At 36.8% G+C, this 25,895-nt stretch overlaps 3 protein-coding genes and 2 pseudogenes across 3 annotated transcripts; all 5 read right to left on the reverse strand.

Moving 5' to 3' along the window:
- Nucleotides 1–558: 558 nt before the first annotated feature.
- On the reverse strand, nucleotides 559–3,880 carry LOC125596280 (annotated as a pseudogene).
- Nucleotides 3,881–4,307: 427 nt separating this feature from the next.
- On the reverse strand, nucleotides 4,308–6,187 carry LOC125596281 (CRS2-associated factor 2, mitochondrial-like). The gene is made up of 5 exons (XM_048771464.1): nucleotides 5,659–6,187; nucleotides 5,148–5,275; nucleotides 4,840–5,065; nucleotides 4,646–4,773; nucleotides 4,308–4,559 (listed from the first exon to the last, which is right to left on the reverse strand). The coding sequence occupies exons 1-5, from the start codon at nucleotides 6,137–6,139 to the stop codon at nucleotides 4,488–4,490; spliced, it is 1,035 nt and encodes a 344-aa protein (XP_048627421.1). The 5' UTR covers nucleotides 6,140–6,187; the 3' UTR covers nucleotides 4,308–4,487.
- Nucleotides 6,188–7,812: 1,625 nt separating this feature from the next.
- On the reverse strand, nucleotides 7,813–9,241 carry LOC125596278. Its single transcript, XM_048771463.1, has one exon. The coding sequence runs from the start codon at nucleotides 9,164–9,166 to the stop codon at nucleotides 8,153–8,155; it is 1,014 nt and encodes a 337-aa protein (XP_048627420.1). The 5' UTR covers nucleotides 9,167–9,241; the 3' UTR covers nucleotides 7,813–8,152.
- Nucleotides 9,242–9,329: 88 nt separating this feature from the next.
- Nucleotides 9,330–11,958, reverse strand: LOC125596277. Its single transcript, XM_048771462.1, has 7 exons — nucleotides 11,553–11,958; nucleotides 11,044–11,184; nucleotides 10,597–10,962; nucleotides 10,265–10,510; nucleotides 10,079–10,171; nucleotides 9,815–10,015; nucleotides 9,330–9,745 (listed from the first exon to the last, which is right to left on the reverse strand). Exons 1-7 carry the CDS (start codon nucleotides 11,877–11,879, stop codon nucleotides 9,530–9,532), a joined length of 1,590 nt encoding a protein of 529 aa, XP_048627419.1. The 5' UTR covers nucleotides 11,880–11,958; the 3' UTR covers nucleotides 9,330–9,529.
- A 10,879-nt stretch (nucleotides 11,959–22,837) lies between these two features.
- LOC125575714 lies at nucleotides 22,838–25,127 on the reverse strand (annotated as a pseudogene).
- Nucleotides 25,128–25,895: the final 768 nt, after the last annotated feature.

Raw genomic sequence — 25,895 nt, forward strand, 5'->3', positions numbered from 1 at the left:
ATTTTATGAACTTGTATATATAATTGTAGGCTTATAAATTAAAATTTAAAATTTCTTATATGGTCATTATGGACCCCATGGCAGTCCATGAAAATATGGGTGTTAGTGGGTATGGTCATTAATGGACATGGTTCTTAATGGACATGGTCACTCTCTGTCCGCAAACAATAAATGGACAAATGGATATGGGCTAATGGACATGAGCTCGCCCAATTTACACCAATACGTCCCTACAACAAATGACTATTCAATGAGCATTGGAGCTTCATCAACGGTTTGTGGTGTTGTGGAATGGTTTGATGGCAAATTAACAAATTTTAATGCATCAAATTAACAAATTAGGAATAGAATTATATTATATGTGTGTGTCAGTGTGCTCATTATTAGTTGGTGTCTTTCACTGCTGGACAACACAACACAACACAACACCAACATGGCAACTACAATCTCTATTTCTAGCAGTTTTTAAAGCTAGTGTTTGCTTTGATGGAACACATTTGATTGTTGCAAGATTTGTTGCCTTTGGTACAAGGATCATAACGATTCCACATACAAGAATGCAACAAAAAAATATTCAAATAGGAAACGCTTATTCATTTAATTACATAAGTCCCATGAAATTTCATTATATATTACATATGAAGATTATGGGAGTTTGTTTCCTAATACCAGTTCTTATATCTTCTTCAAGCTACTTGTAGATCTCGCAGGTCAGGTTGCACAAAGAGGTTTCACGACAAGGCAGAGGTGTAGTAGCTAGACGCCCTATCTGAGGAACAGCTTTGGAGGTTCCTGTCTCGAAGAAGGCTGAATGGAGAGCCTTCACACAATGTTCAGCCTCATCATCATTCACTATCAGCGAGATGTTTACCTGATTTCACCACCAAAACAAACACATTAAAGAAAAGTCAGACAAGTGTGCATACATTTCACCCCCATAAAGCAACCTTATTTTACTGTCTTTTAATCAAACATTTTTTTTATTATAATGAAACATGCAGTGAAGATTAAGTTGAAAGAGATTTTGACCTTCGATGCACCCTGAGAGATCATCTGTACGTTGATTCCATTGGTTCTAAGAACTCGGAAGCCCTGTTTGTTGTTCATTTAGTCACTAGTAACAAATCAAACAAACCAAAAGCCATACAAGAGAGAGAGAGAGAGATAACAAACCTTCTCTAGTATGAAGGATGATGATCTCTGAAAATTTCCAATGAGTGAGATAATTGATCTGTGCTGAAGCAGGTTTACCGTAGCAATCTTCTCGAGTTCCTCTACCACGTGATTAATCTCCTGTCACATCACCAATAATTACACAAAATACAAGATGAGTCCTCTTGTTTTCATTGTTTCCATGCTACAAGAACAAAAAAGTACTTCTCTCATCTATAACCCATATAAAGCTTGCCTGTTGAATTAACTCTTTGCTGCAGAACTTTGAAGGATCCAATGTCAAGGAAACGCTAACTTCGCTGGTTGCAACAACATCCACAGATATGCCCATCTTTTCAAATGTGGAGAGCACCTGCCAAGAAAGAAAGAGAAGAATTTTTAAAAACGTGAGCTGCAAGATAGGGGAAGTGAAAACATTGCCATCATTATTACCTTGGAAAGGAAGCCATATTGACCGAGCATACGGTTGCTAGTGATGTCCAACATGGTAACATTACGTTTCAGAACGATGCTGGTCAGTACAGCCTAAGGAGAAGGAAGAGGTGGTCATGAATCCTGATGTATGGCTGTGATATAAATAAAATACTCATGCAATTGTTGTTTTTAACGAACCTTGCTCATGTCTCTTGATCTAGTGATGAGAGTTCCTGGGGAATTGGGATTGTAAGAGTTCTTAACCCTTACAGGAATGTTCCCTTCGCTAGCTGGCCGCATGGAAAGTGGATGCAACACTTGTGCACCAAAGTAAGCAAGTTGAGCTGCCTCATCAAATGTCAAGTGTGGAACTGGTTGAGCTCTGCGGTATATGTTTGGATCACAAGTCAAAACTCCATCCACATCTTTCCAAACCTGCCACCACAGTTAAATTCATTCTTGGTTTAACAAAATCTCATCTAAAAACAACTCAAATCTTGGTAAAACCAACGCATCAAGCTAGACCTGGACCTCCCTCAAACCTAAAGCTTTCCCAATTGTTGTTGCAGTCAAATCACTACCTCCTCTCCCCAACGTAGTAACAGCACAAGATCTCCATCCCTACAGAGTAAATTGTTTTGTCCTTTATGTCACAAAAGGCAGAAGAGGACTCATTAAATTGCTAAATTTGATTCAAACCTTTCCAAGAAAGCCTGTGACGACAGGGATTGCACGTTCCTTGGTCCAGTCACCAAGTAACCTTTTTGAGACTGCTGGGTATGTTGCCTCAAGAACATCAGCATTTGTGAAGTTATCTGTGGTTATAATCCCCATCTCGAATGCATCGTACTGCCAAAGATAAAAGACTCATCAAAGTCAGTCATGCAACAACAATCTTGAGACATAAGATAATAAACAAAATCTAGGTGACTAACCTGGCGTGCTTTGTGGCCAATCTTGTTCAGGTAAGCAGCAAATAGCCTAGTGGACATGCACTCTCCAAATGAAACCAAGTAGTCTCTTGTGCGTAGAGTTAACTCTTTCATCATTGCAATGCCGTTAAGAAGCTGCTCTAGTCCTTCTAGATGCTCTACAGAAAGATTAAACGACAGAAAGATTCAGATACTAAAACATATATATGTTAAGAAATTTTTTTACAGAAAAGACAACTTTATAACACTAACTTGCAATTACTGCTGTTCCCAATCCAAGCTCATGAGCAGTCCTGGGTACGTAAGAGAATTATGATTACACATGAGAACAAAGCAAATATTTATAAAAATAAGAACAAAAGAACCAATAAAGTGTATGTATCTTCTATGCAACCTTATATGGAGTTCCTTTATATAGCTCAGCTCTTCAATAGTGTTGATGTTGGTGACGCCGCAGCAAACAGCCTTCTCACCAGCCTAATGAAAGCCGAAGAGCAAGTTTATTACAGAAAGAGAGAAGGAAAAATGTACACTAATTGAATTTTATTTATTTTCTTACCATTAAAAGGTTATTGGTGGTCTTTCCCATTGCTGATAACACAACAACAGGCTTCTCATCAGGGAAGCTGAGTATGAGTTTGGCAACTTCTTTCATCCTCTCTGCTGATGCAACTGATGAGCCACCGAATTTCATTACACATGTCAACTTTATCTCAGTTCTGTTTAGTTTGAAAGTCTCGGTGTCTTTTCTCTCAAGCAACTCCGCGCTTCTAGCTTCACACGTAACTCTTAGAGTTCTGTTCTTCCTACAAGAGTGATTGATGTCTCTAGTGAACACGGGAGCAAGGAGGTTCAGCCCCTTTGACCCGAACTCAATGCTTTTTGAGTTGAAGGCAAGTCCTGAAGTTCTAACTCCGTACAATTGCACTGAAGCCGCCATCACTCACAACAAGTTCTGAAGAAGACGACTGTGAAGCTTACTTAGAACTCAGACACGAATGTTTTTGTTCACTGCGGCAACCTACAACGTTTCCGTGGGAAGCAAGCAAACAAATTTAAAACACATGAACACAAATGCTACAACATTTACTTAAAAGCAGCATGCAAAGGAAATTGAAAGTAGCTTACCAGTTACCTAATGATCTCTGCTGAGCGAGCCAATGAGTTTATTTAAATGTGTATAACCAATCGAACGATCATTCGACTTTCACAAATATTATATTTTGTACTTTATTCCATATGATATGAATCTGCTTAATGATTCAGACTTTAGGTTAAGTAGCATATATATATACAAGTCATTTTAAACTCCAAAGTGTGTTTATTGGAGAACGTGACGAAAACACTTGATGTTACTGAGCCCTTAGGAGGTTGAGGAGGTGCAGCAAAATATAGTTTAATCGAAAAAAACGTGGCTACCTACTCATAGACAATGTCTTAATATTAATTAGCAACAGAGAGAATTTTACATATACCAATATATGCATACTGCCTAACACGTGGCATCATATGTATCGTTAATAATTCAACATTCAGTGGATGGTTATGTCACACGCAATGGACCATATGAAAACTCTCAAAGAGATACTGGTCGTTCAATGTGCATGAAATGTATTTAACAAAAGTTGAAGGGGTAAAGCTGACTCTAGTATATTGCATGAGACCACTAAGCAAGGTGACAAAACTACAAGGAAACTAAACTGAAGAGTGACATAAAAATGCTTGCAACACTTCAGGATATACAATTTCAGCAGATATCAGTTCCAGGCTTCTCCAAAGAGTGCCACATGTTACTAGCTCGTTCTCTAATCGATATAAGTTAAAGAAACAAACTGTTGTTTACAAGGAAAAATATATTCAAGTCACATGATCACTGTTTCTGGATCAGTGTTTCACAGTTGGATTTGTTCAGGTCACATTATTATAGTTTCTGGATCAAAGTTTTCACAGAGTAGCATCCTCTTCATCTCAATTCTTCTTCCCTCTCCAGAGTATAATCTGCTCATCCTTGAACAAAATAGGAACACATGGAACCAAATCCTGCAATTATGTTCACATCATCAAAACCAATCATACAGAAATAATCTTACAGACATGACAAGCAAAAACCATTTAAGAGTCTATACCTTTAGCTTCACACCGATTCGTTTGCAATCACTCATCCCAACATGAGTGCAATCTAGTCTCACAACCTCTTCTGTTTCAAACTCCTCCCTCACTCTTCCCACCACATTAACATAGACACCGTTCCTAGCTGAGATCAATACATAACGTCAATAATAAATGACTGATTACGGCGTAAAAAACATGTACTACTTACTAAGTTTCATAAGAGCAGGAGCGTGAAGCCCACGGTTTCTCATCTCTTTGGTCTCTTCAAACGTTAAGCCATCAGCGACATTCTTTACAAGTCTTGGATATATTGGTGGGTAAGGCTTCCATAACATGAGTGGTATGGTGGGACGACTCTTCGGATCATAGTTCCTTCCCCGGTACAAAACTAGGATGTTTATGTTCCTGTATACAATCTTTCCACCTGATTTTTCCTGTCAGGCAAACACAAACTACTAGTAAGATCAAGCAGAGAACAAATAGAGCATTGGTTATTGAGAATTGAATAAGAGAGACCTCGAGGTGGTGGCATATGTTGTCCATGTCAAGAGTAGGTACTCCCAAGCATTTAATCCTAACTGCCTCGGCTTTCTTCCAATGGTTATGAATGTCATCTATCATATTGTGTGTGACTCCTCCTTTCCCTAATAACATCATAACAACAACAGGAAGAAGAACCTTAACTCATTGGTTCTCGAACTTTTAGAAGAATACAATAGCTTGAAGGTGTGTTCCCTAGTGATCAGAGTGTGATCAGTCTCAAATTGGATCATGAGAGACCTTAAGAATGGAGGAGTAATCAGACAAGTGTACATAATGATCATGAAAGATCCCAAGACCTTAACTTGCAATGATTCATAAAAGGAGAGTCTTTACAGAAAGAAACTACATTCAAAGCTTAAAGCTTTAGCAAGAAGAAGAGTGTAAAGACTCTTACTTTGCAATGGTTTTATAAAACCAAAGTCGTTACATGACGAAACTACATTCAAGGTTTAAAGCTTTAAGCGAGAGGGGAAGAGGGCAATACCGAGATTGATCTGGCGTGAACAATCACTGTGACGGTACCGTTCAACGAGCTCAGCCACTTCCTCCTCCGTCAACGCCTCGCCGAGAATCTTGTCTCTTACCACCGCCCATTGCCTCTGATCACTCTCCAGAGAAGCTGGAGCGCAAGTGCCCGTCCAGTTCCGGTCCAATCGACCCGGTCCGAACGGAGAGAACCGTTTCGGTTCACGGAACCCAATTGGTTTGATTGCCGGGTTGGTTTCTGAATAGGAATACCTAAAATCGAAAGGGAGGTCTGACGTCACCGGCGCCGTCGGGCTAGTCATCGGCTCCGGCGACTGATCCTGCTCGGTTTTCTTCGTCTTCTTCGCTGGTTTAGCGGGTTTGGAGAGAGGGGAGAATGGTGGGTCATAGTATTCTGTAGAGACGAATCGAGCTTGGAGATTACGTAGCGACAAAAACGAGTCTTTCGCTAGAGCTAAGCTTCTGCGAGTTGAAAGCATTCGGACAAGACACACTGTTGAGCTCTTTGGTAAGTGTTTCTTCTCCTCGTCGTGTGTTAGTTAATTCGGAAGGAGCAAATGTTTTTACTGAATAAGACCTATATATTCCTATTTTACGCATTTTGGCCCGGATTTTTTGCTTAACTCATCCTAACCCCAAATAGTCTACAAAACCTTCAGTTTACTTCAAACTTAGCTTCTCTTGTTCAACATCGCTAATTGCTACGATTATATTTCAGCTTTGTTTAGACGGCTGCCAAACTGAATGATTTTTTTTTTCTTATCTATTGTGATTCTATTGCAGGAAGCTGGATCAGATGAATTCATTGGCAATACTCTAATAATATAGGCCATGTTCGTTTGCTCACCCAGATGGATGCAAATCGATGTTCGTTTTGTGCATTATAATGCTACATCCAGATGGATCACCCAGCTGATTTTTTAAAAACTTATCTCAAATTCTCACCCAAACGAAGGTGAGTCTTGATGGTGCATCTGGATGCAGATGCATCTAGTTCAGTCCAAAATAATAAATGACAAAAATGAACTTTTAAAATCAAAATATTATTTTCAAACCTTAAATTCTATTTTTTTTGCATATACATTTTCTACTATAACCAAAAAATGCATTTTCTCGCAAAAACTGAAAAACACACTTTCCCGCCAAAACCGCGAGATGCGTTTTTTCGCAAAAAACGTAAAACACACATTTCCATAAAAACACATTTTTCGGCCAAACCATTAAAACCGCACATTTCGACCAAAACCGAAAAATCGCATTTTCCCGCCAAAACAAAAAAAAACGCATTTTCCCGCCAAAACCCAAAAACACGCATTTTTCCGCCAAAACCCAAAAACGCATTTTCCCGCCAAACTCCAAAAAGCATTTTCCGGCCAAAACCGCAAAAAACATTTTCTCGCCAAAACCGGAAAAACACAATTTTCTCGCCAAAACCGGAAAGACGCAATTTTCCCGCCAAAACCAGAAAAATGCATTTTCTCGCCAAAACACAATTTTCCCGCCAAAACCGGAAAGATGCAATTTTCCCGCCAAAACCAGAAAAATGCATTTTCTCGCCAAAACACAATTTTTCCGCCAAAACCGGAAAAATGCATTTTCCCACCAAAACTGGAAAACAAAATTTTACCGCCAAAACCGGAAAACGCATTTTCCCGCCAAAACCGGAAAAACGCATTTTCCCGCCAAAACCGGAAAAATACATTACCCCGCCAAAACTGGAAAACACATTTTCTCGCCAAAATCGGAAAAAACGCATTTTCCCGCCAAAATCGGAAAAATGTATTTTCCCAACCGAAACCAGAAAAATGTATTTCTCGTCGAAACCGCAAAAATGCTTTTCCCACCAAAATCGCAAAAAAACTTTTCCCGCCAAAATCGCGAAAAAACTTTTCCCGCCAAAATCGAAAAAAACGCATTTTCACGTCAAAATCGTGAAAAAAACTTTTCCTGTCAAAAACATTTTTCCCGCTAAAACCGCAAAACACACTTTTTCCGTCCAAACCGCAAAACGTATTTTTCCGCCAAACCCATAAAAACGTATTTTCCACCAAAACAACAAAAATGCACTTTTTTGCGAAAAACACAATTTCTTCAAAAACCGCAAAAATATTTTCCGCCAAAACTGTAAAAATGCTATTTTTCCGCCGAAACGTAAAAAAATATATTTTAATCATTTTATTAACAAGTCCACCTGGATGTAGATGAAAGTTAAAAAATGAAAAGCAAACGAACATGGTTGCATTCAGACGATTCATTTGGATACATGGACGAAATGAAAAAACGAACAACACTCAGATGGAGATGTACAAACGAACACGGCCATATTCTTGATGATGCACTTGTAAGGTGAGACCACTAAGCATGAAGACAACAAGAAGCTAATGTAGTGGCTGTCAAAGGAACATTCCAGAAACATTCGCATAAATTATCAGAACTTAAGACAATTAGCAATCTCAGCTTAATAAATGTTATAAGAGCAAAGCCGTTGGCTTTCAGAGAACTTTTCCAAAGTTCTCATCTTTGCATCTTCTTTGATCCCCAACCATGGATTCAAAAACATCCAACATATTATCCAAACCTTCCGTATCTTCCCCCATCTCCTTCATCGCGTGTACAATACTCTCTATCGTCGACAAACACCCCTCTCTCGGCTGCCTCCTTACTTCTCTGTACAAACTCGCACCTTCGATTTCTAGCTTCACGTGGCTACACAAAAGCTTCAGCCACGGGTTCTCAACGTACATTCTCCTCGCCTTGGACCACGTCCCATCAAGAACGATCAGATTCCTCACCTTCAAATCTCTCTCTTTAAGATCGTTGATCATCACAGATCCTTCGCTAGGGAACAACAGTGCTGATCCGGGAGGAACCTCGAGCTCAAACTCTTCCTTCCCTTCCGAGAACTTCGTTACCACAAACCCTTTTGCCAACACATCCATGGCTGCAGGAGAAGCCAATATTCCATCAAAACTAGCATCTTCCATCAGAGAGGTGGAGACATTGCTGATTACACCTCGTTTCTTCATAGAGATTCTCATCAAATCCTCTTCACAAGAACCTCTCTTATCAGCTAATTGTTGATAAAGCTTCAAACTTTCATTATCCACATTGTCACTACCTAACTTTGAGGTATCAACAAGCTCCAAGGAGGCTCCTTTAACTCTTATCAAGAACTCAGCCTCGTCATGGACATCGCAAACGGTGGTGACAGTAACGTTCTTAAGCCCTAACCTAGCGATTCGAGTTGAGTTAAGCGCGTGTTTTCTCTCGAGGCTGTGCTGAAGGATAGTAACACTCACCTGGTTATCCAGAGGCGGAGATCGGATACGGTTGCAGAGGCAGAGCTGCGTGGGTTTAGCGCAAGAAGGGCAAGTGGGTCGCTTTGACTGCTGCGACTCCATGCTTAGGGTTTTTGAAACCCTCAAGCCTTGACACCGTATGCTATCGGCGAAGTTATTTCGAGACAGGATCAGGTGAGTCCGGGCCACGACATGGCCCATCATCATCTGTCCTAATGAACTCACATTCACTAGAAAATAGGAATCAATCGAAAGTTCCAACCTTAGCTACTACAGTGCTACTTTAACGAGGAAGATGAGATTGAAACCAGACTAAACCGGCCTAAACCAAGAGAAATGTTCAAAAGATCAATCTTTAAACCAAGAGATATATGTCCAAGAGATCAATCTTTTAATTCCTACTTTTTGCGTCTCATAATAATTCAAACAATTACATAACCTGTAGTATCAGAGTATGCTACAGACCTGAGTTATATATTTACAAACAGTTGTTAAGAGCTTTCACCGTGGTATTACATTAAAACTTGTGTCCTAACAAACAGACAAACAGTTGAGAGTTCCAATTGGTTTCTAGCAGTTGTCTGGTCTGCTGTACTTTGGAGGCAGAGATGGACATAGCTCATTCATATGGGTGTATGGTTCCATAGTGTTGTAACCAGGAAGTTGCATTCTGTACTTGCCAAGTATCTGACAGTAAGGAAGCTTCACACTGTCATTGTCATTGCACCATTTAGGAAGTCTACTTGCGTTTGTCTCGAAGAAGTTGAGCATGTAAGCATCTTTGAGCTGCAAAATTTTGAAATATTAACACATAACACGGTAGCACTAGCTTGCGACTTATGTATTGCTTCTCACCGTGAACTCTGTGACTTGAATAGAATCAGCCAATGAGCCGAATAGGCCACCTTCTTTGTACATTTCGAGGATGAAAGCAATGCATGAGGTTGATTTACCATCGCTGTATATCCAATCGTCTTGTTCGGGTATTGCCAGTAATTTGTCAAAAGAAGACCCGCGCTTCTCTACTTCGACCAGTACATCAGAAAGATCAAGACCCTGCAAAATTAAGAACATGTAAGAGAATGATATCAAGAAGAACAAAGGAACAAATTGTGATACCTTTGTTCCGAGACGCTTGTTCAAAGCTTCATTCCACATATTAGCAGCATAATCAGGCTGCATTTTGCTCCAAACAGTCATGAAAGACGCAACCTGAAAGAGAGAGAAAGAAAAAGCTCCTAATTAGAAAGAGTACTCGTTCACAAGGACAAAGTTGTGAACTGAGAAATGAAAAGAAAAACCTACAAGATGAGAATCGAGAGGAGGCGGGTAGTTCTCACTAACAGTATCGATCCAGCTAAAAATCAAATTATGATAACCATACGGTTTACCCTCCATGCTTCGAGCATACTCCCACGCAGCAGAAACGTTGAACTTAGCACGAACATCGGGATGCAAAGGTAGCAATGCGATCTGAGGATTCGCGTCATCCTTTGTTAGTTCGAATTCCCACCATTCCTCCCATGGTAAGATCGCTATTACATCTTCTCCCTATGATCATCACAAACCCCAAAAACACTTCAACAAACGAAACTCTTGTTTGCTAAAACTTAACTCTGAAGTTTAGTTTTGTTTACCTTCTCGTTTTCATTCCCAGACTCACCAACCCACAGTTTCCCTTCGGAGTCTCTCAAGCAGACAGCGGAATGACCAGCGTACGCCCCGCTCACCCACTTCTCAAGAGTCTCGAACCCACCCCACCGTCCACGGATCTTCGAGATAGCTAGCAGATCACCAGACTGGATTTGATCAGTTGTAACGTTTGTGACCCACGGTTCAGGACGAGCGTCGAACTTAGCTCCCATATGCTTCTCAAGAAACGCGAGGTTAGAGCTCTCCCCCCAACCAGTATTGGTAAAGAGAGGAAAAACATCCCATAACGCTTGAAGTGTTCCTAACATCCCCGCGTGCATAAGGAATATCGAAACTCCCTTATTCTTAACCTGATACACACCCAAAGAATCGCATCAAAACAAAGTCATCCTAAACTGAGAAACCAAAAGACATAGCAACAACCATCTTACATATTCGTACTCGGCTAATCCATCCCACTCCGGGAACTCCACAGTGTGCGCACGTGAGATGAAGTACCAAGTCCATGTCACACGGTACGGAGTTGCAAAGACATAAAGATCCATGCAAGTCCAACTATGCGCTTTATCCGCCTTCATAACACACAAAACAAAAGAACAAAACTTAGGAATAATCCACTACAAACAGTTTCACATCAACTACAAAAGCAAGAAACAACAAAGCTCACAGATTTTTTTAAAAATGGAGTCTTTACATACTAAACTCAGCAAGTACTCAACTTTCATTAAAATTGATTAAACCCAAAACTAAAAAGCGTATCCTAAGGACTACCCACAAGAGAAGAAGGTTAAATACAACTTAAATCAACAATGTGCCCTAGCAATTGAATCGAATCAGAAACTTGCAATAGTCAAAATTGAAAGAGGACCCATACACAATTAACTCCCATAGACACTCAATCGCGGTCGAAATCTATTCGAATTTGAGTTCTGATTCGCACCTGAATGTGAAGCGTGCCTCCACCAAACTCGCTGCCAGACTTGTTATGAAACTCCAAATAAGCCGTGTTCTCGTAGAAACAAGCGCCTTTCCACTTGACGTCATCGTTCCCTGGGCTCGCTGTTCCGATGAAAGTGGGGAGCAGATCGGCGGCGCCGTAGAGGGAATTGAGAATCGGCCACGAGACTTGCTTGGGAAGAAGTGGAAGGAGGTCGCGAGGGTTAAACGGGGATTTCAGTGATTCCGCGGTTGAGGCAGTTAGAATCAGAACGGCGATGGAAAACAGAGAGGGAAGCGTGAAAGACGATGAGGAAGATGAAGACGCCATGTCCGTTTTTTTTGGGGGTTCGTCGTCTCTCCACGATGTATTTTAGTTCCTATATTTTCCCTCGAAAATGTACTTTATCTTATTATTAGTTATATATATGTTGCTGGCAAAATGCTCTAATGCTTAATGATTTCCACGTAACATTTTTATCCATAGAAAATTTTAATTTTTTATTTTTCAAAATTTGAAATCTTATCCTCAAAACCTCATTTCTCAACTCTAAACCCTAAACTCTAAACTCTAAATCCTAAACCCTAAATCCTAAACACTAAACCCTAAACCCTAAACCCTAAATCCTAAACCCTAAACCCTAAACTCTAAACTCTAAACCCTAAACCCTAAACCCTAAATCATAAACCCCACCCTTTAACTCTAAACTCTAAGTTTGTGACTTTTTAATAAAACATTAAATGCTATTTTTGTGACTTTTGACCTTGAATGCTAGTTTGAGAACAAAAACTTGATTTAGTGCTATTTTTATCTTTTTCTCTTTTTTTATAGTCAAAATACCAATAGAAGATAACATTAAAAATTTCCTTATTAAAAATATAGCACACAAATGTAAAAATGATTAAAATAGGTTTTATTATAGAGTAAAATGATAATTATACTTTTATTATATATATATATATATATATATATATATATATATATATAATTAAATAAATATTTTTAAATAGAAATTTTGTTGTTGAAATATTCAAAAATTTCCTTAAATTTTTTTTCCATTTTGTTTCAATTTTTTTTTGAAAAAACAATTTTCCTTCTAAAAGTTTATGAAAACTTTTCTAAATATTCATGATATCTTTACTGAATTTGAGTTTAGAAAAATCTTCATGAATGTATTTAAATGACATCTTCTTAAATCCGAGTTTATGAAGTCATTTCTGAATAAGTATAATATATTTCTAAAATTTAGAAAAAATACTGATAAATTTTTAATATTTTAAAAAAAATTTAAGAAGATATTAATAAATATCTTCATAAAATTTAGAATTTTTTTTTCATAAATATGCATTTAAAAATAAATTTTAAACATGTATTTAGGAAAACTTTAATGAATATATATTTATGAACACTCTACTAAATTTGAATTAAATGCATAAATAATAAGATATTCTTAAATACGTATAACATTGTCCTACCTTTATGGAAATGTTTTTATATCTAAATTTATAAAAATATTATACATATTTAAAAACATCATCGCAAATTTTTGAAATATATTATATATATATATATATAAAAATATGTTTGTCTTTCTCCTAAGCTATCCACGTGGAAAGTCACTCTCTGACAGACCGACACGTGTCTCTGGGTTTTATTTCTTTGGTTGGGCTTGAGTTTAACTTTGGGCTTATACTATGAACAATTGACATGGCTTTTTACTCTTTAATATTATTGAATGTGTTAATTATTTCTTAATACATAGTAAATAAAAAAACACACACATTACGATATGGACGTTATATTATCATCAAAGCAATCTTTACCCTATGTACTTTATCATGTGATAATTTATAAAGTAACAACGAATCTATGAGTTCATCAAATTTGCAATTACTTACGTCAGAATTGTAAGTATATAAACGGTTAATAGTAGTGTGTTGAATATTATATTCATATGATTTAAAAGCCTTTACAAATTTTTATTTTTAAACATACACCAAAATTTTTATGAAAGTAAATATTCATTCAGGTTTTCAACTACTTCAAATACCACCAATGCCAAAAAAATTTAATCAAGTGCATGAAAACTATAATATATTTAAAACTACAATAAATACATTAGTTAATGAAAAATCCTTTTTAAAAAGTATTATGGATGCATACATAAATATTAAGAGAAATGTATAAAAGGAAATAAAATTAATAATAACTTGAAGAAAAAAAATGTATAAGACTGAGAATATTTATGATTTGTGGTTTAAGATATATTCAAACTTATTGTCCTAATCAAGGTGGAATAAAAATTAAATAATATTTTTTTTTAAATTATATATACATAGAAATATTTTTAGTGGTAGGGTATATTTATAATTTCCAATATTTGGTCAAATAAAGAAGAAGGAAACCTGCATGTATATAACCACGAAAAGAAAACTACTTTAAATAACTTAATCAAAACAACATCCACGTACAACTAAACCCGATGAACGTCCCAACCTCAGAAGAAAGATGGTATAAGAGCAAAAATCTCAAGACATGACATATAGTGTTGTACTAACAGCTTACCAAGCAATTTAATTTACATAGTTCATTCAACAGTAATCAAAGCAAGCAAATATCCCTAATCAAAGCAAATATTGGTAGTTTCATAGTCTATTTAGTATTCAAATACATTAACATGTACAATATTTAACTAATATGTATATTTTTATATGATACAAATTTATATTAAACATTCATTCTAACTGTTTAAATTGTTTCTTAATTTTTATCCCGTCCGTAGAGCGGGCCGGCCCTAGTATATTAAATAGGATTTTTTTAATATGCATATAAATCAAATTTGAGAAGAAGACATACACATTTAGGAAGACATTCTTAAATATACATACAAGTTGCATTCATAGGTCTATTTACACATTTATTAAGGCATTTATGAATTTGGGGGAAAACAACTTATAAATTCAGGTAGATATCATATATGTTTAGAAAGGTTTTCCTAATTTTCTTAAGAAAAAATCATTTTTATAAAATGAAAAATATATTTTTATATATTAAATAAATAATTAAATAAAATTTTAAATAAGATAAAATTGTCATTTGACTCTTTAGTAAAACCTATTTTAGCCACTTTAATTATTTAATCAAAAAGAAGCTTTGCCATACCAGTAACCTCATTTATCTAAATAGTAATATTTTTACCTCTAGTAAAAATGTGAAAATTTATTGGATTTTGAATCTAAAGAGTAGGTAATAATTTTATTGATTTGAAAAAAATTAGTTGAAGAAATAAGTAAATATTTAAAAATGTTTGATGAGTTTTAATACATTTATCTAATTCTTATGTTTTAAGTTTCAAAGGAATGCAAATAAATTTAATAGAAACTAATTCCATGAAGTTTTTTCTTTGTATATAAGGAGATTCCAAATAAATTGGATTTATTAAAATAGTAAAACTAAACTTTTTATATATCATGGAAACAAAAAGATATTAAATGGAACAGTCAAATAAAAAATAAAAGTTTTGAATAAAATTTTGATTAACAAAAAAATTGAATAACAAAAAAACATCTTATCTGAATATAAAAAGTTTTTAAAAAAAATTGTCTTAACTAATTTATGGATAATTTTGAGAAGAATAATTGAAAGGGTTTGTCCATCAATACAACATGGATTATGACAATAATATTTTTTTCATTCATCGTCATGGTAATATACTTTAACAAATTATAATGAAAATTATATTCTTAAAGCTATCATATAATAACTATTGATGTACATATCGGATAGATAAATATAAAGAATTATCTTCAAATCATAGTTTAAAAGCACATAATTGGTCCCTTTTATAATAAAATTTTCATTAAATTCTTTTCAAATACCAGTATCTCAAAATCCACCAATTATATAACATAAATATTTAATAAAATTAGAAAACTGTTAAATTCAATAACACAAGAAATTAAATTAAAGTATTTGAGAAGAATGGTTACAAAGACTTAATCCAAGAACACAAAATTTAAAATAATTGACAAAATACATAATTTAACAACACTAGAATTTAATGAAATATTCAACATAGTTCTTGTATTCTTCCAAAAGCGTTACTATCTTAGTATAGTAGGTTGTAACAACCATAGATCCTTACTGAAAAATACTTAAACATTGTTCTATATCATAGACTCTAGATACATCATCATGTTCAAATCAAGTAAGCAAGTTCTTCCATATAGATTCAGCAGTGGACATAAAGAGAAAACTCTGACCAATTTTCTTGAAAACTGAACTCATCAACCAAGTAGCAAACCATATCGTTATAACAGGACGAAGAACCAGAATCACGATGATTATCAAGGGGTTTGGAATCATACTATCAATAAATCCAAACTTATAGCGGATATTGAGAACAAGACGTATAGAGCGACACCAAGAATGAAATTTAGCTCCAGAAATCAGTCAAGATGTAACTAAAACCAAGCCAGCATGATCAGAGAGCCGTGAAGAAAGTACGAATTCTCGTAATGATGCAAAAATTGAAGATTGTTCACAGTTGATTCCATGATTGAGAACAAATCAAGAAGCAATGAAGACAAATCAAGCTAGGAAACGAATCAAGAAGACAAAATGAATCAAGAACCGGGCAAAGAAATCAAACGAATTGGATCCAAACTTCAATCGTTGATTGCGAAAATAAAAGAAGAAAAACAAGAACACGCAAAATGAAGAAGAAAAGCTCAGTATTCTCGAAAAAATTGATTAGAGTAATGAAGTCAGTGATGGATTAGAGTTGAGAAATACGCATCGTCATTAGGAAGGTTGTTAGGCTATGCTACCATATCAAAATGTATGAATTATATTTCTCAAATTGTAAATTTCATACTTATTACAGTTTAAATATAAGTGGAATAAGCTAAAGGAAACTTAACCACCAGTATAAAATAAACCAGATTATAAACCTATATGTACTGTAATAGTCTTGCATGTCCTTGCGTATAGCCCTCTTCGTTTCCGTCTCATCGAAATCTCGATGGAAGCTTCCACGGGTCTTTTAGCTTGATTCGTAAGGAAAGCCGTTCGTTCATGTGTGGATTACGAAATTTGATTGTCTTCTTCGGTTCTGGTTCTCTCCTGTGAGGTAACCTTTTCCACTGAGGATGGTTTCATCAGTTCATATGTAGAATCTGTAGGTTATTTTCAGATTGGTGTTTACTTTTATGAGATTTGTGATTTGAATCTGGATGTCTAGTATACTCGTTGATCAAATGTTGAGTGATTGAGTGGATAGTGTTTGCAATGTTTTACCTAAATTGATCCTTACTATTTACAGCTGCTGATGGTATTCTTCCACAAGAACAAGAGGATGTCTGGTGGTGCTACAACCGCCTATGTTTTATTTGAGTTGATGGAATATCACCTTCTCACTCTGCTCTGCCATTTGATTATTGTTGTGTTCTTTGTACTGTTTCTATGGTCTAGTGCCACCATGTTCATTAACTAGTAAGTTCATCACCAATCATAAATCAGCTTTGATTACATTCTCTTATCAAATGTTAATGATGGATAAAATAGATTGTAAAGTGTGTGTCGTATTGATGAAAGTACGTGAGTATATACAAGAGATTAAGTCCTTATCACGAGAGGACTATGTATTTAGATAAGTACAACATATCATTATCTATAATTCACATCATTATCTCTATACCCCCCCCCCCCCCCCCCGCAAGTTGGAGGTGAAAGATTTTGAATCTCCAGCTTGGACAGTAGATAAGAAAATGTAGTTGTTGGTAGGGCCTTGGTGAGAATGTCTGCCAGGCTGCTCAGTGGTTCTGATATGTTCTGTAGTAATCAGCTTGTCCTCGACAGCATCGCGAACAAAATTGCAGTCCGACTCAATATGTTTCGTTCGTTCATGGAAAACTGGGTTAGCCGCAATGTAAATGGCCGCTTTGCTGTCACAGAAGAGTTGCATTGGGTGATCATGAGGTATGTCAAACGCACGCAGCAGTTGCTTGATCCACTTGAGCTCTTTTAAAGATGCTGCCATGGACCGATACACGGCCTCAGCTGAGGATAACGAAACCATCTTTTGTTTCTTCGTTTTCCAAGAGATGGGAGACGAACCTAGGAGAACAATATAAGCGCTGAGTGATTGTCGCGTCAAAGGACAACAGTTCCAGTCGGAGTCACAATAGGCTCGAATGGAGAGATCAGAGTCAGCGCGTAGTAGTATGCCATGATCAGGAGAGCCTTTGAGATAGCGTACCGTTCGCAAAGCTGCGTCCCAATGGACCTGTAGTGGAGACTGCATGAACTGTGCAAGTATGTGGACAGCGTAACAGATCTCAGGTCGAGTAAAAGTGAGGTAGATAAGGCGCCCTATTAGACGACGATAAGCCTCTGGATCAGCAAAGTTGGGACTAACAGCCAGAGCCAGTTTATGATTGAGTTCTATAGGCGTTGAACATGGTTTATAGCCCAATAAGCCAGTCTCAGAGACAATATCCAACGCATACTTTCGCTGAGACAAGAAGATACCTTCACTATTGCGAGCAACTTCAATGCCAAGAAAGTACTTGAGTTTGCCCATATCTTTCATGTGAAAGCACTTGCTCAGATAGTTCTTAAACTTCTGAATAGTAGAGATGTCGTTGCCGGCTACAATGAAGTCGTCGACATATATCAAAATGTGTAATGAGATGTTACCCTTGATCAACGAGAAGTGTGAGTAGTCAGCCCTGCTTTGCTTGAAACCATAGTCTTTCAAAGCTGTCCGGAGCTTTACGAACCAGCAACGGGGAGACTGCTTGAGACCGTAGATAGACTTGCGTAAGCGACACACTTTGGTAGGATCAGGATGTTCGAAGCCAGGAGGAAACTTCATATAAACCTCTTCTTTTAGATCACCGTGCAAGAAGGCGTTGTGGACGTCCATTTGATGTATTTCCCACTTCTTTGCTGCGGCGATTTGAAGTAATAGTCGAGCGGTAGTTGGCTTTGCGACTGGCGCAAAAGTGCCGGTGTAGTCGAGACCTTCTCGTTGTCGATTACCACAAGCAACCACACGAGACTTGCGACGAAAGATCTTGCCATTTGAAAGATACTTGTTCTTATAGATCCATTGACAAGCAATCGCTTTCTTGCCCGGAGGAAGAGAAGTGACGTCCCATGTGTGTTGACCTTCAAGAGCTGCATATTCATCAGTCATGGAGTCATTCCATTCATCATCGAGACAAGCTTCCTTATAGTTGCGAGGTTCAACATTTGATGTCAGAGCTGCAACAAACGCTTTGTGTCCTGCGGAAAAGTTTGCCCGTGAGAGGTAAGTAGAGATAGGGTAAGGTGTAGTACCTGAGACTATGATAGAGGAACCCGAAACAGAGGAAGATGAAGCGAGAGGGGGTTCTTGGAGTTGTGTGGCGTTGACGACATAGTCCTTAAGAAGAACAGGCGGTTTGTGTGATCTATGACCACGACCAAGTAGTAGTGGGAGACCAGGAGAGAGACAGTCTGACTGCTCAACAGAGGATGGAGCGGGTAAGGCCGGGGTTGGTGAAGTAACAGTCTCAGGAGGAGAGATAGAAGTGGTAACAGGAACTGTAGTAGTAGGAGACGGCGGGTGTGTATCAGTAGTCAGGGGTGTGGTGATCATCGAAGGTGAAGAAGAAACTGGTGATATCCAATCATCAATAGCGACGTCAGGTTGATAAACAGGAGGCGTGACATATTCAGTATCTTAAGTTCCAGGGAATTGATCTTCAAGAAACACCACGTCACGACTAGCGAAGAACTCATTTTTATCAATGTCAAATAACTTCCAAGCTTTCTTTCCATAAAGATATCCTACAAACAAGCATTTGCGACTGCGATCTCCAAACTTATCTCTGTCTCGCGGTCGTCGATGCTCATAGCACAAACAACCGAAGATGCGTAAAGAGTCAAACGAAGGCACAACTCCATGGAGAAGTTCGTAAGGAATTCTCCCTTGCAGAAGTGGTGTAGGCGTGCGATTGATCAGGTGAGAAGCAGTAAGAATACTCTCACCCCAAAAGGAAACTGGTAACTTAGCTTGGAAGAGAAGGGAGAGAGCAACATTTAATATGTGACGGTGCTTACGTTCCACACGGCCATTCTGTTGGTGTGTCAACGCAGGAAGTTTGGTGTTGTATCCCTTGTTGCCGTAGGTAGGAAGTCAACACCGTGAACTCGGTACCATTATCTGAGGGAATGCATTTGACTTGTTTGCCGAACTGTTTTTCACTCATTGCACAGAAGTTTCGTAAAAGGTTTTGGACTTCAGATTTTTCGAGCATAAGGTAGGTCCAGACTGCTCTGGAATAATCATCAACCACAGTTAAAAAATATGCAGCGCCACAAGAGGAAAGAGTACGGTAAGGGCCCCAAACATCGCAGTGAATTAACTCAAAAGGTGCTGAAGCTTTATTAAAACTATCTCGAAAAATTGAACGTGTTTGTTTTGCTTTAAAACAAATCTCACACGCAGGAGTTTCTAAATCAACACGCAAATCAGAAAACATAGGTAAGGAAGAAAGCATCTTGTATGAAGGATGTCCAAGTCGTCGGTGCCATAAAACTGTAGGTGATATCTTTTCTTTTCCAGTCTGATTAGCTCTAGCAACTGTGACCCTTTGAAATAGTAAACCCCCCCTCTCTCTCTTCACTTGCTCCAATCAGAGTCCTCATAAAACGGTCCTGCAAAACACAAAGTGTATCAGTAAAGATAGCGATGCAACGCGTCTGTTTAAGAAGCTTTGATATAAATATCAAGGTGCAGTTAAAATTCGGCACGTATAGAACGTTGATCAGAGAGTAATCTTTAGTTAAACGTAATCTGCCGATCTTAGTGGCTCTAGAAGCTGTGCCGTCAGGGAATGTAACCGCCGACGGGACAATGTCGATACTATCGTGGAGAAGAGACAGATCACCAGTCATATGATGAGAGGCTCCAGTATCTAATAAAACATCTGTAAGATTTGTCTTACCAGACAACCAATCAGTAGAGAACTGATTGTTTTGAGACTGAATTAGGCTGATGAACGTCGCAATTTGATCTTGAGAAGAAGTAGGAGTATTTCTGGTAGTTGCAGAAGCAGAGTTAACACGTCCATGACCACGACCACCTGAAGTAGAGTTTCGGCCACCTCGTCCTTGTCCCTGAGATTGACGTTGTTGTTGTTGCTCAAGAAACCAGTCAGGATAACCGTGTAGTAGGAAACACTCTGCTGCCTCATGACCCTTGCGTTTGCAGTGGGTGCAAGAACGATTAGCGTCCCGGTTGCGAGAGGACATAGAAGCCGCAGCTGAAGAAGTAACAGGTTGTGGAGACTCTGTTTTGACTGAGAATCCAACAGCATCCTGCTTGATTTCAGTAGTACGCATAGTATTCAAGTGTTGTTCAGCACGAATGACTCGAGAATAGACGATGTTGAGATCAGGTAGTGGATCGTCATCTATGATCTGGGAACGAACGGTACTGAAACGTGATTCATCGAGACCGAAGAGAAACTTGTGAACCTTGGCATCTTCTCTTTCCTTGTCAAGATCAGACACGTACATGAGACTGTTGTCTTGAAACTTTGTAATTCTTCCCAGAGTTTGGTTAGACGACCGAAGTATTCGAGGACAGACTGGCCATTCTGTCTACAGTTTGTAATTTCATCCTCTAGAAGATGTTTCCGAACGCTGTTCTTGACGGAGAAGCGAGATTTCAGAGAATCCCAAAGCTTTGCCGCGTCAGCGACGTGAGAGACAGTAGAGAGAATCTGCAGATCAATGGAGGTACGCATCCATCCAACGATCATAGAGTTGATGGAAGTCCATCGCGCAAGATCAGGGTTTGAATTTGGTTTCTCTACGGTACCATTCAGAAACCCTATTTTCTGTTTTGCTTGGAGTGAGTTTCAAAACTCAGTTGCCCATTCTGAGTAGTTATCACCTTTAAGAACCACCGGTGTGATAAGTGCACCAGGGTTATCCGAGGGATGAAGAGAAAAAGAAAAATCCGAGGATTAATTTTCAGTAGTAGAGGCAAGGGCGGTAGAAGAAGTAGTAGAGGAAGTAACCATGTTCTAAAGTGAACACGAGTATGTAAGCGGAAGTCGGTTTGTAGAGCAGATCGTAAAAAAATTTAGGTTAAGATCGAACCTGCTCTGATACCATAAAATAGATTGTAAAGTGTGTGTCGTATTGATGAAAGTACATGAGTATATATACAAGAGATTAAGTCCTTATCACGAGAGGACTATGTATTTAGATAAGTACAACATATCATTATCTATAATTCACATCATTATCTGGATTCTCTGTCAGGTCTCCATCAAAGATTAATTACTGAATTTCATATCCTGGAGAGCCTATTCCTCAACTTGTGTATTCTCTTATCTTCACAATCGCTTGGAGATTTCGAAGAATATTCTGATCAAGGCAAAAAAGAAATAACTTTATAAAACCCATGTAAAACTTATAAAATTATTAAGGAATGGGTTTACAAGTTGAAGCAAACTTCAAGAAATGAATATGACGAATTCCAGTTGAATTTATAACCCATTATGTATATAAGAACTCATATAATGATTTATAAACTCTAAATATAACTTACAAATTCATTTACTAGAGTTTACAAAATTACGATATTATTTATAAAAGTTTCAAAAATTTATAAGGGTTTATTAAACATTCATAAGGGGTTTTAAAATGTTATATAAAATTTTATTAAATCATTTGTAAGGTTTATAAACTATTATAAATTATAATTTATCATTATAAAAGTGGAATCTAACTTATGGTATTTCAAACAATTTTTCTAAGGTGTTTTCCCCATTTAAAATTAATGGTAAATTTGCTTATGCTTTCAGGAAGGTATTTTAGCGAAATAGTATTGAAAATGTGTTATTTTGGGTAATTTCTCAACATAGTATTTACATAGCGTTTCATCAAAAATTCAGCTTAGCCAAAAATATGTCATTTGTATAGTTGTCTTAAATTACTCAGTTTTTTTCATCAAATGTATAAATAAAACATGGTATATATACATATATATATATATATATTAATCTTACATATTTCAAATCCATATTCTTAATAATTTTGAAACAAAATACAAAAAGATTGACTTGACGAAATGGAAATAACTTACTACTAACCATGAATACAAAATTACAAGTACAGCACAAATACAGATTTATTTAGAAAGGGACTGAAAAAAATACAAATGACATGCTGGAGAGCGAAAGAGTTCAACTGCCGTAATAAGAGAAATTTATCTGGCGATTTATCTGGCCATTCATTGGTATAGTCACCACCACCACAACATTCTCAAATGGGGATATTTTCAACGAGCAAAGAGACGACGTGCTCTTTCAAGAACTCGGGGTGGGTGTAAGCATCTTGGTACCTATAGAAAACATGGATGACACGTGAAAGGTTAAGAATTGGCATCAATAAAGAGAAATTAACTGAGTGAGGCCTCATTAGCTCTTGGTTCAAATCTTTCCAAGCATTTGAAACAATGTTGAATATTTCTTCTGCGGCTCGCTCCTTGGAAACACCAAATTGCTTCATGTAACAATTGATGCCTGTCGCCACATGTTTCCTTTTGCGTTCAAACTGCAATCATTAGTTAATATGTCAATATGTCAAAAAATTTTATACTCTGGAAAAGTAAATGTATTTAATGATATACGTATATTTTTAATTTTGATATACTTATATTATATATAGTTTGTGCTCACCTCGTAGCTATAATGTCATCTGTGAATCGACAGAGTACCTCAGATGCTACCCTAATTTTAGGATGCGAGCTTAACCATTCAAAAGCATCAAGTTTTGCGACATCTCCCATTCCCGCGAACGTCACGGCCATGATGCCATAGTAACCGGAAGACACGATAGCACTCTCTTTGTATTCGTCGAACTTAGCAGTGTAATCCTTTTTCAACCACTTTGCCTCTTGCATGTATCCATTGGCTGTTGCTTTCAACTGATTATGAAGAATTCACTTAGGTCTGAATATATGAAGTTCAAAAGAAAAAAAAAAACATTTGTTCTAAAATAATTGATTCTTAGGGCCTTAACTGATTTCTTAAGATGGAAGCCACAGCCTGACCTCCCTTCCTTCTCAAGATCATGCTGAGTTTTTCGTAGAAATCTACTATGACACGGTAAAAGTGTTTCATGCTATCAGGTATCCCGGTAGGGGCTTCGGGAAGCCACCTGTATTAGATCCATCAAATATTATAAGTCAGACATTGAAAACACACAAAAAATATGAAAAATCTTATGTTTTTGCAAAACGAGTACTTTTCCAATGCATGTGTGAAAATCTCAAGTTCCTCTTTTGTGCCATACGCATCATACACATCATCAAGTGCTGTGTATAAGATGACTATAATAGCTAATGCAACCCGTGCTTGAGAATATTCAGGTTCAAAGTATGTTCCAAGTGCCCACAAGTAGGCCTCGGCTACTATATGTCTTGTGTATGTTATTTTAGATTCAAACTCCATTTCTTTGTGCCACCTGAAATGTAATGGAGAAGGTCAAGGTCAATGAAGACTAATACGTATATGTTGGAGCTGCCGAGTTAGTTACCTTGTTACACAAGCAAGCTCTTGGCGGTGCAGCATTTGCAGCAAATTAAAGTCGATCTTTGCAAATTCAAGTAATGTTGCATCACACTTCTCTTCTGCCTCGTAGTATGAGATATATTGCCTCGTTTCTATCCTCGATATGCCTTTGTGAAATGGATGTTTTAGGGCCTTCTTGATGGGTATTGCGAGATGAGGGCTAGACCGAGAAGAGATTTCTTCCAACTGAGAATTTGAGAAGGCGAGAGCTTCGTCAAGAATGTCTTCTCCAGGAATTCTCCACTGTGCCGCTTCATACAAGCTTAACATGCCCCTTGCATCTGCCACTAAGTGTGCTTTGAACTTCCCATCCTCGTCTTCGAAGTTTTTAAACACATCTTAAGACATGGATATAATTAAAAAAGCGTTAAATCAAAACCATGCAAACGTTCTAGAAAACTTCACTCATATAATTCCATTTGAAATGTTTTATGTAATAAAATAATTACCAGCAGGAAGTTTGAACCCAAATAGCCTGAAAACCTGGAAAACTATTCCAACCGTGCACAAATCACCTCCGTCTTGTCTTATCTTCTGATTAAAATCAGGACAATCAAACAACTTCTCCAGTTGCTCTGTGATATCTTTTTCAAAATGATAGGAGACACCAATTAATGCAACATAGCGTGTCGATGAACATGATGTTCTCTATTGGATTCGCTCTTGACGCCGTAAACGACTCATTCACAGTCTCCTTTAGAGTAATATGCTTCTCTTTAAGTGAATCACTTCCCTATACGGAAGTGAATTGTTATCAGTGAATCAAATGACGGTAGACTACTACAAAGGATCCAATATATAAATAATGCATAAAATTATATGAAAAGAATATACGTACAAGTTCAGACTTTGAGAAGGAATTTAAGATATCTTCCCATATGTTCACTGGAAAATCAGCTAGTGGACGCTGAACTTCACTCTCCATGCTAAATTTATCTGGTAGCAATTAGCAATCGGCTTCTCAACTTAATCACTTGTCGTTCCACAAAGCTTTACCAAAACAACTGTCATCTCTATATATATATATCTTATATATTAAAACAGAAGTCACAACTCTGATTCATGTGTGATTTTTTTTAAAAAATGTACCTAATGTACATATTCTTAGAAAATCATGTTACATTTAATCTCTAATCTTATCATTTAAATTTTGGATCTACCAGAAATTTTTATTGGGCTATTAATAATTGGATTTAAAGAATAGATGATCCATTGGATTTATAGATAGTATAAATTAAATAAATACAATTTAATGTTGTAATACTATACTTCTATATATTGAATATTTAAATATTTGTCGATATTAACTTTTAAAATTATAAAGATTTTTCTTAAAATAACAAAAATCATATTATCTAACAATGATTAATCTTTACTACCTTAAACCAATGAAAACAAATTTTAAACTATATAGTTTATTTTAAAAATTAAACAAAAACTAAATGCTTAATTATTTACTCGATAATATAAATCTATGAAGCGAAAAAATTAATTTTTTAAAAACTTTTTAAATTTTTGAAATGTTACAATATCTTTGAATATGACAATAAAACAATATTTTACTAATCTTTATATATATATAGTTACGATTTTAATAATGAAATAATAATCCAAAAATATATATATAGAAGAAGATACAAATACATATGAAAGTTTGAAACAATCTATTCCATGAAAAAATATACCGTAAACTTATTGTGTTTTAAAA

The sequence above is a fragment of the Brassica napus genome, unplaced genomic scaffold (assembly GCF_020379485.1).
Source record: "Brassica napus cultivar Da-Ae unplaced genomic scaffold, Da-Ae ScsIHWf_1169;HRSCAF=1668, whole genome shotgun sequence".
Lineage (NCBI taxonomy): Eukaryota > Viridiplantae > Streptophyta > Magnoliopsida > Brassicales > Brassicaceae > Brassica > Brassica napus.

Bases quoted from the DNA above. Each gene is read 5' to 3' on its own strand.
- LOC125596277 (XM_048771462.1), bottom strand. From the start codon at position 11,879: ATGGCGTCTTCATCTTCCTCATCGTCTTTCACGCTTCCCTCTCTGTTT. The intron at 10,963-11,043 runs GTAAGATGGTTG...GGTGTGTATCAG, and splicing joins GATTAGCCGAGTACGAATAT to GTTAAGAATAAGGGAGTTTC. The intron at 10,172-10,264 runs GTAGGTTTTTCT...TCTCTCTTTCAG, and splicing joins CTCCTCTCGATTCTCATCTT to GTTGCGTCTTTCATGACTGT.
- LOC125596281 (XM_048771464.1), bottom strand. From the start codon at position 6,139: ATGCTTTCAACTCGCAGAAGCTTAGCTCTAGCGAAAGACTCGTTTTTG. The intron at 5,276-5,658 runs GTATTGCCCTCT...TGATGTTATTAG, and splicing joins TTCACGCCAGATCAATCTCG to GGAAAGGAGGAGTCACACAC. The intron at 4,560-4,645 runs GTATAGACTCTT...ACATAATTGCAG, and splicing joins GAATCGGTGTGAAGCTAAAG to GATTTGGTTCCATGTGTTCC.
- LOC125596278 (XM_048771463.1), bottom strand. From the start codon at position 9,166: ATGATGATGGGCCATGTCGTGGCCCGGACTCACCTGATCCTGTCTCGA.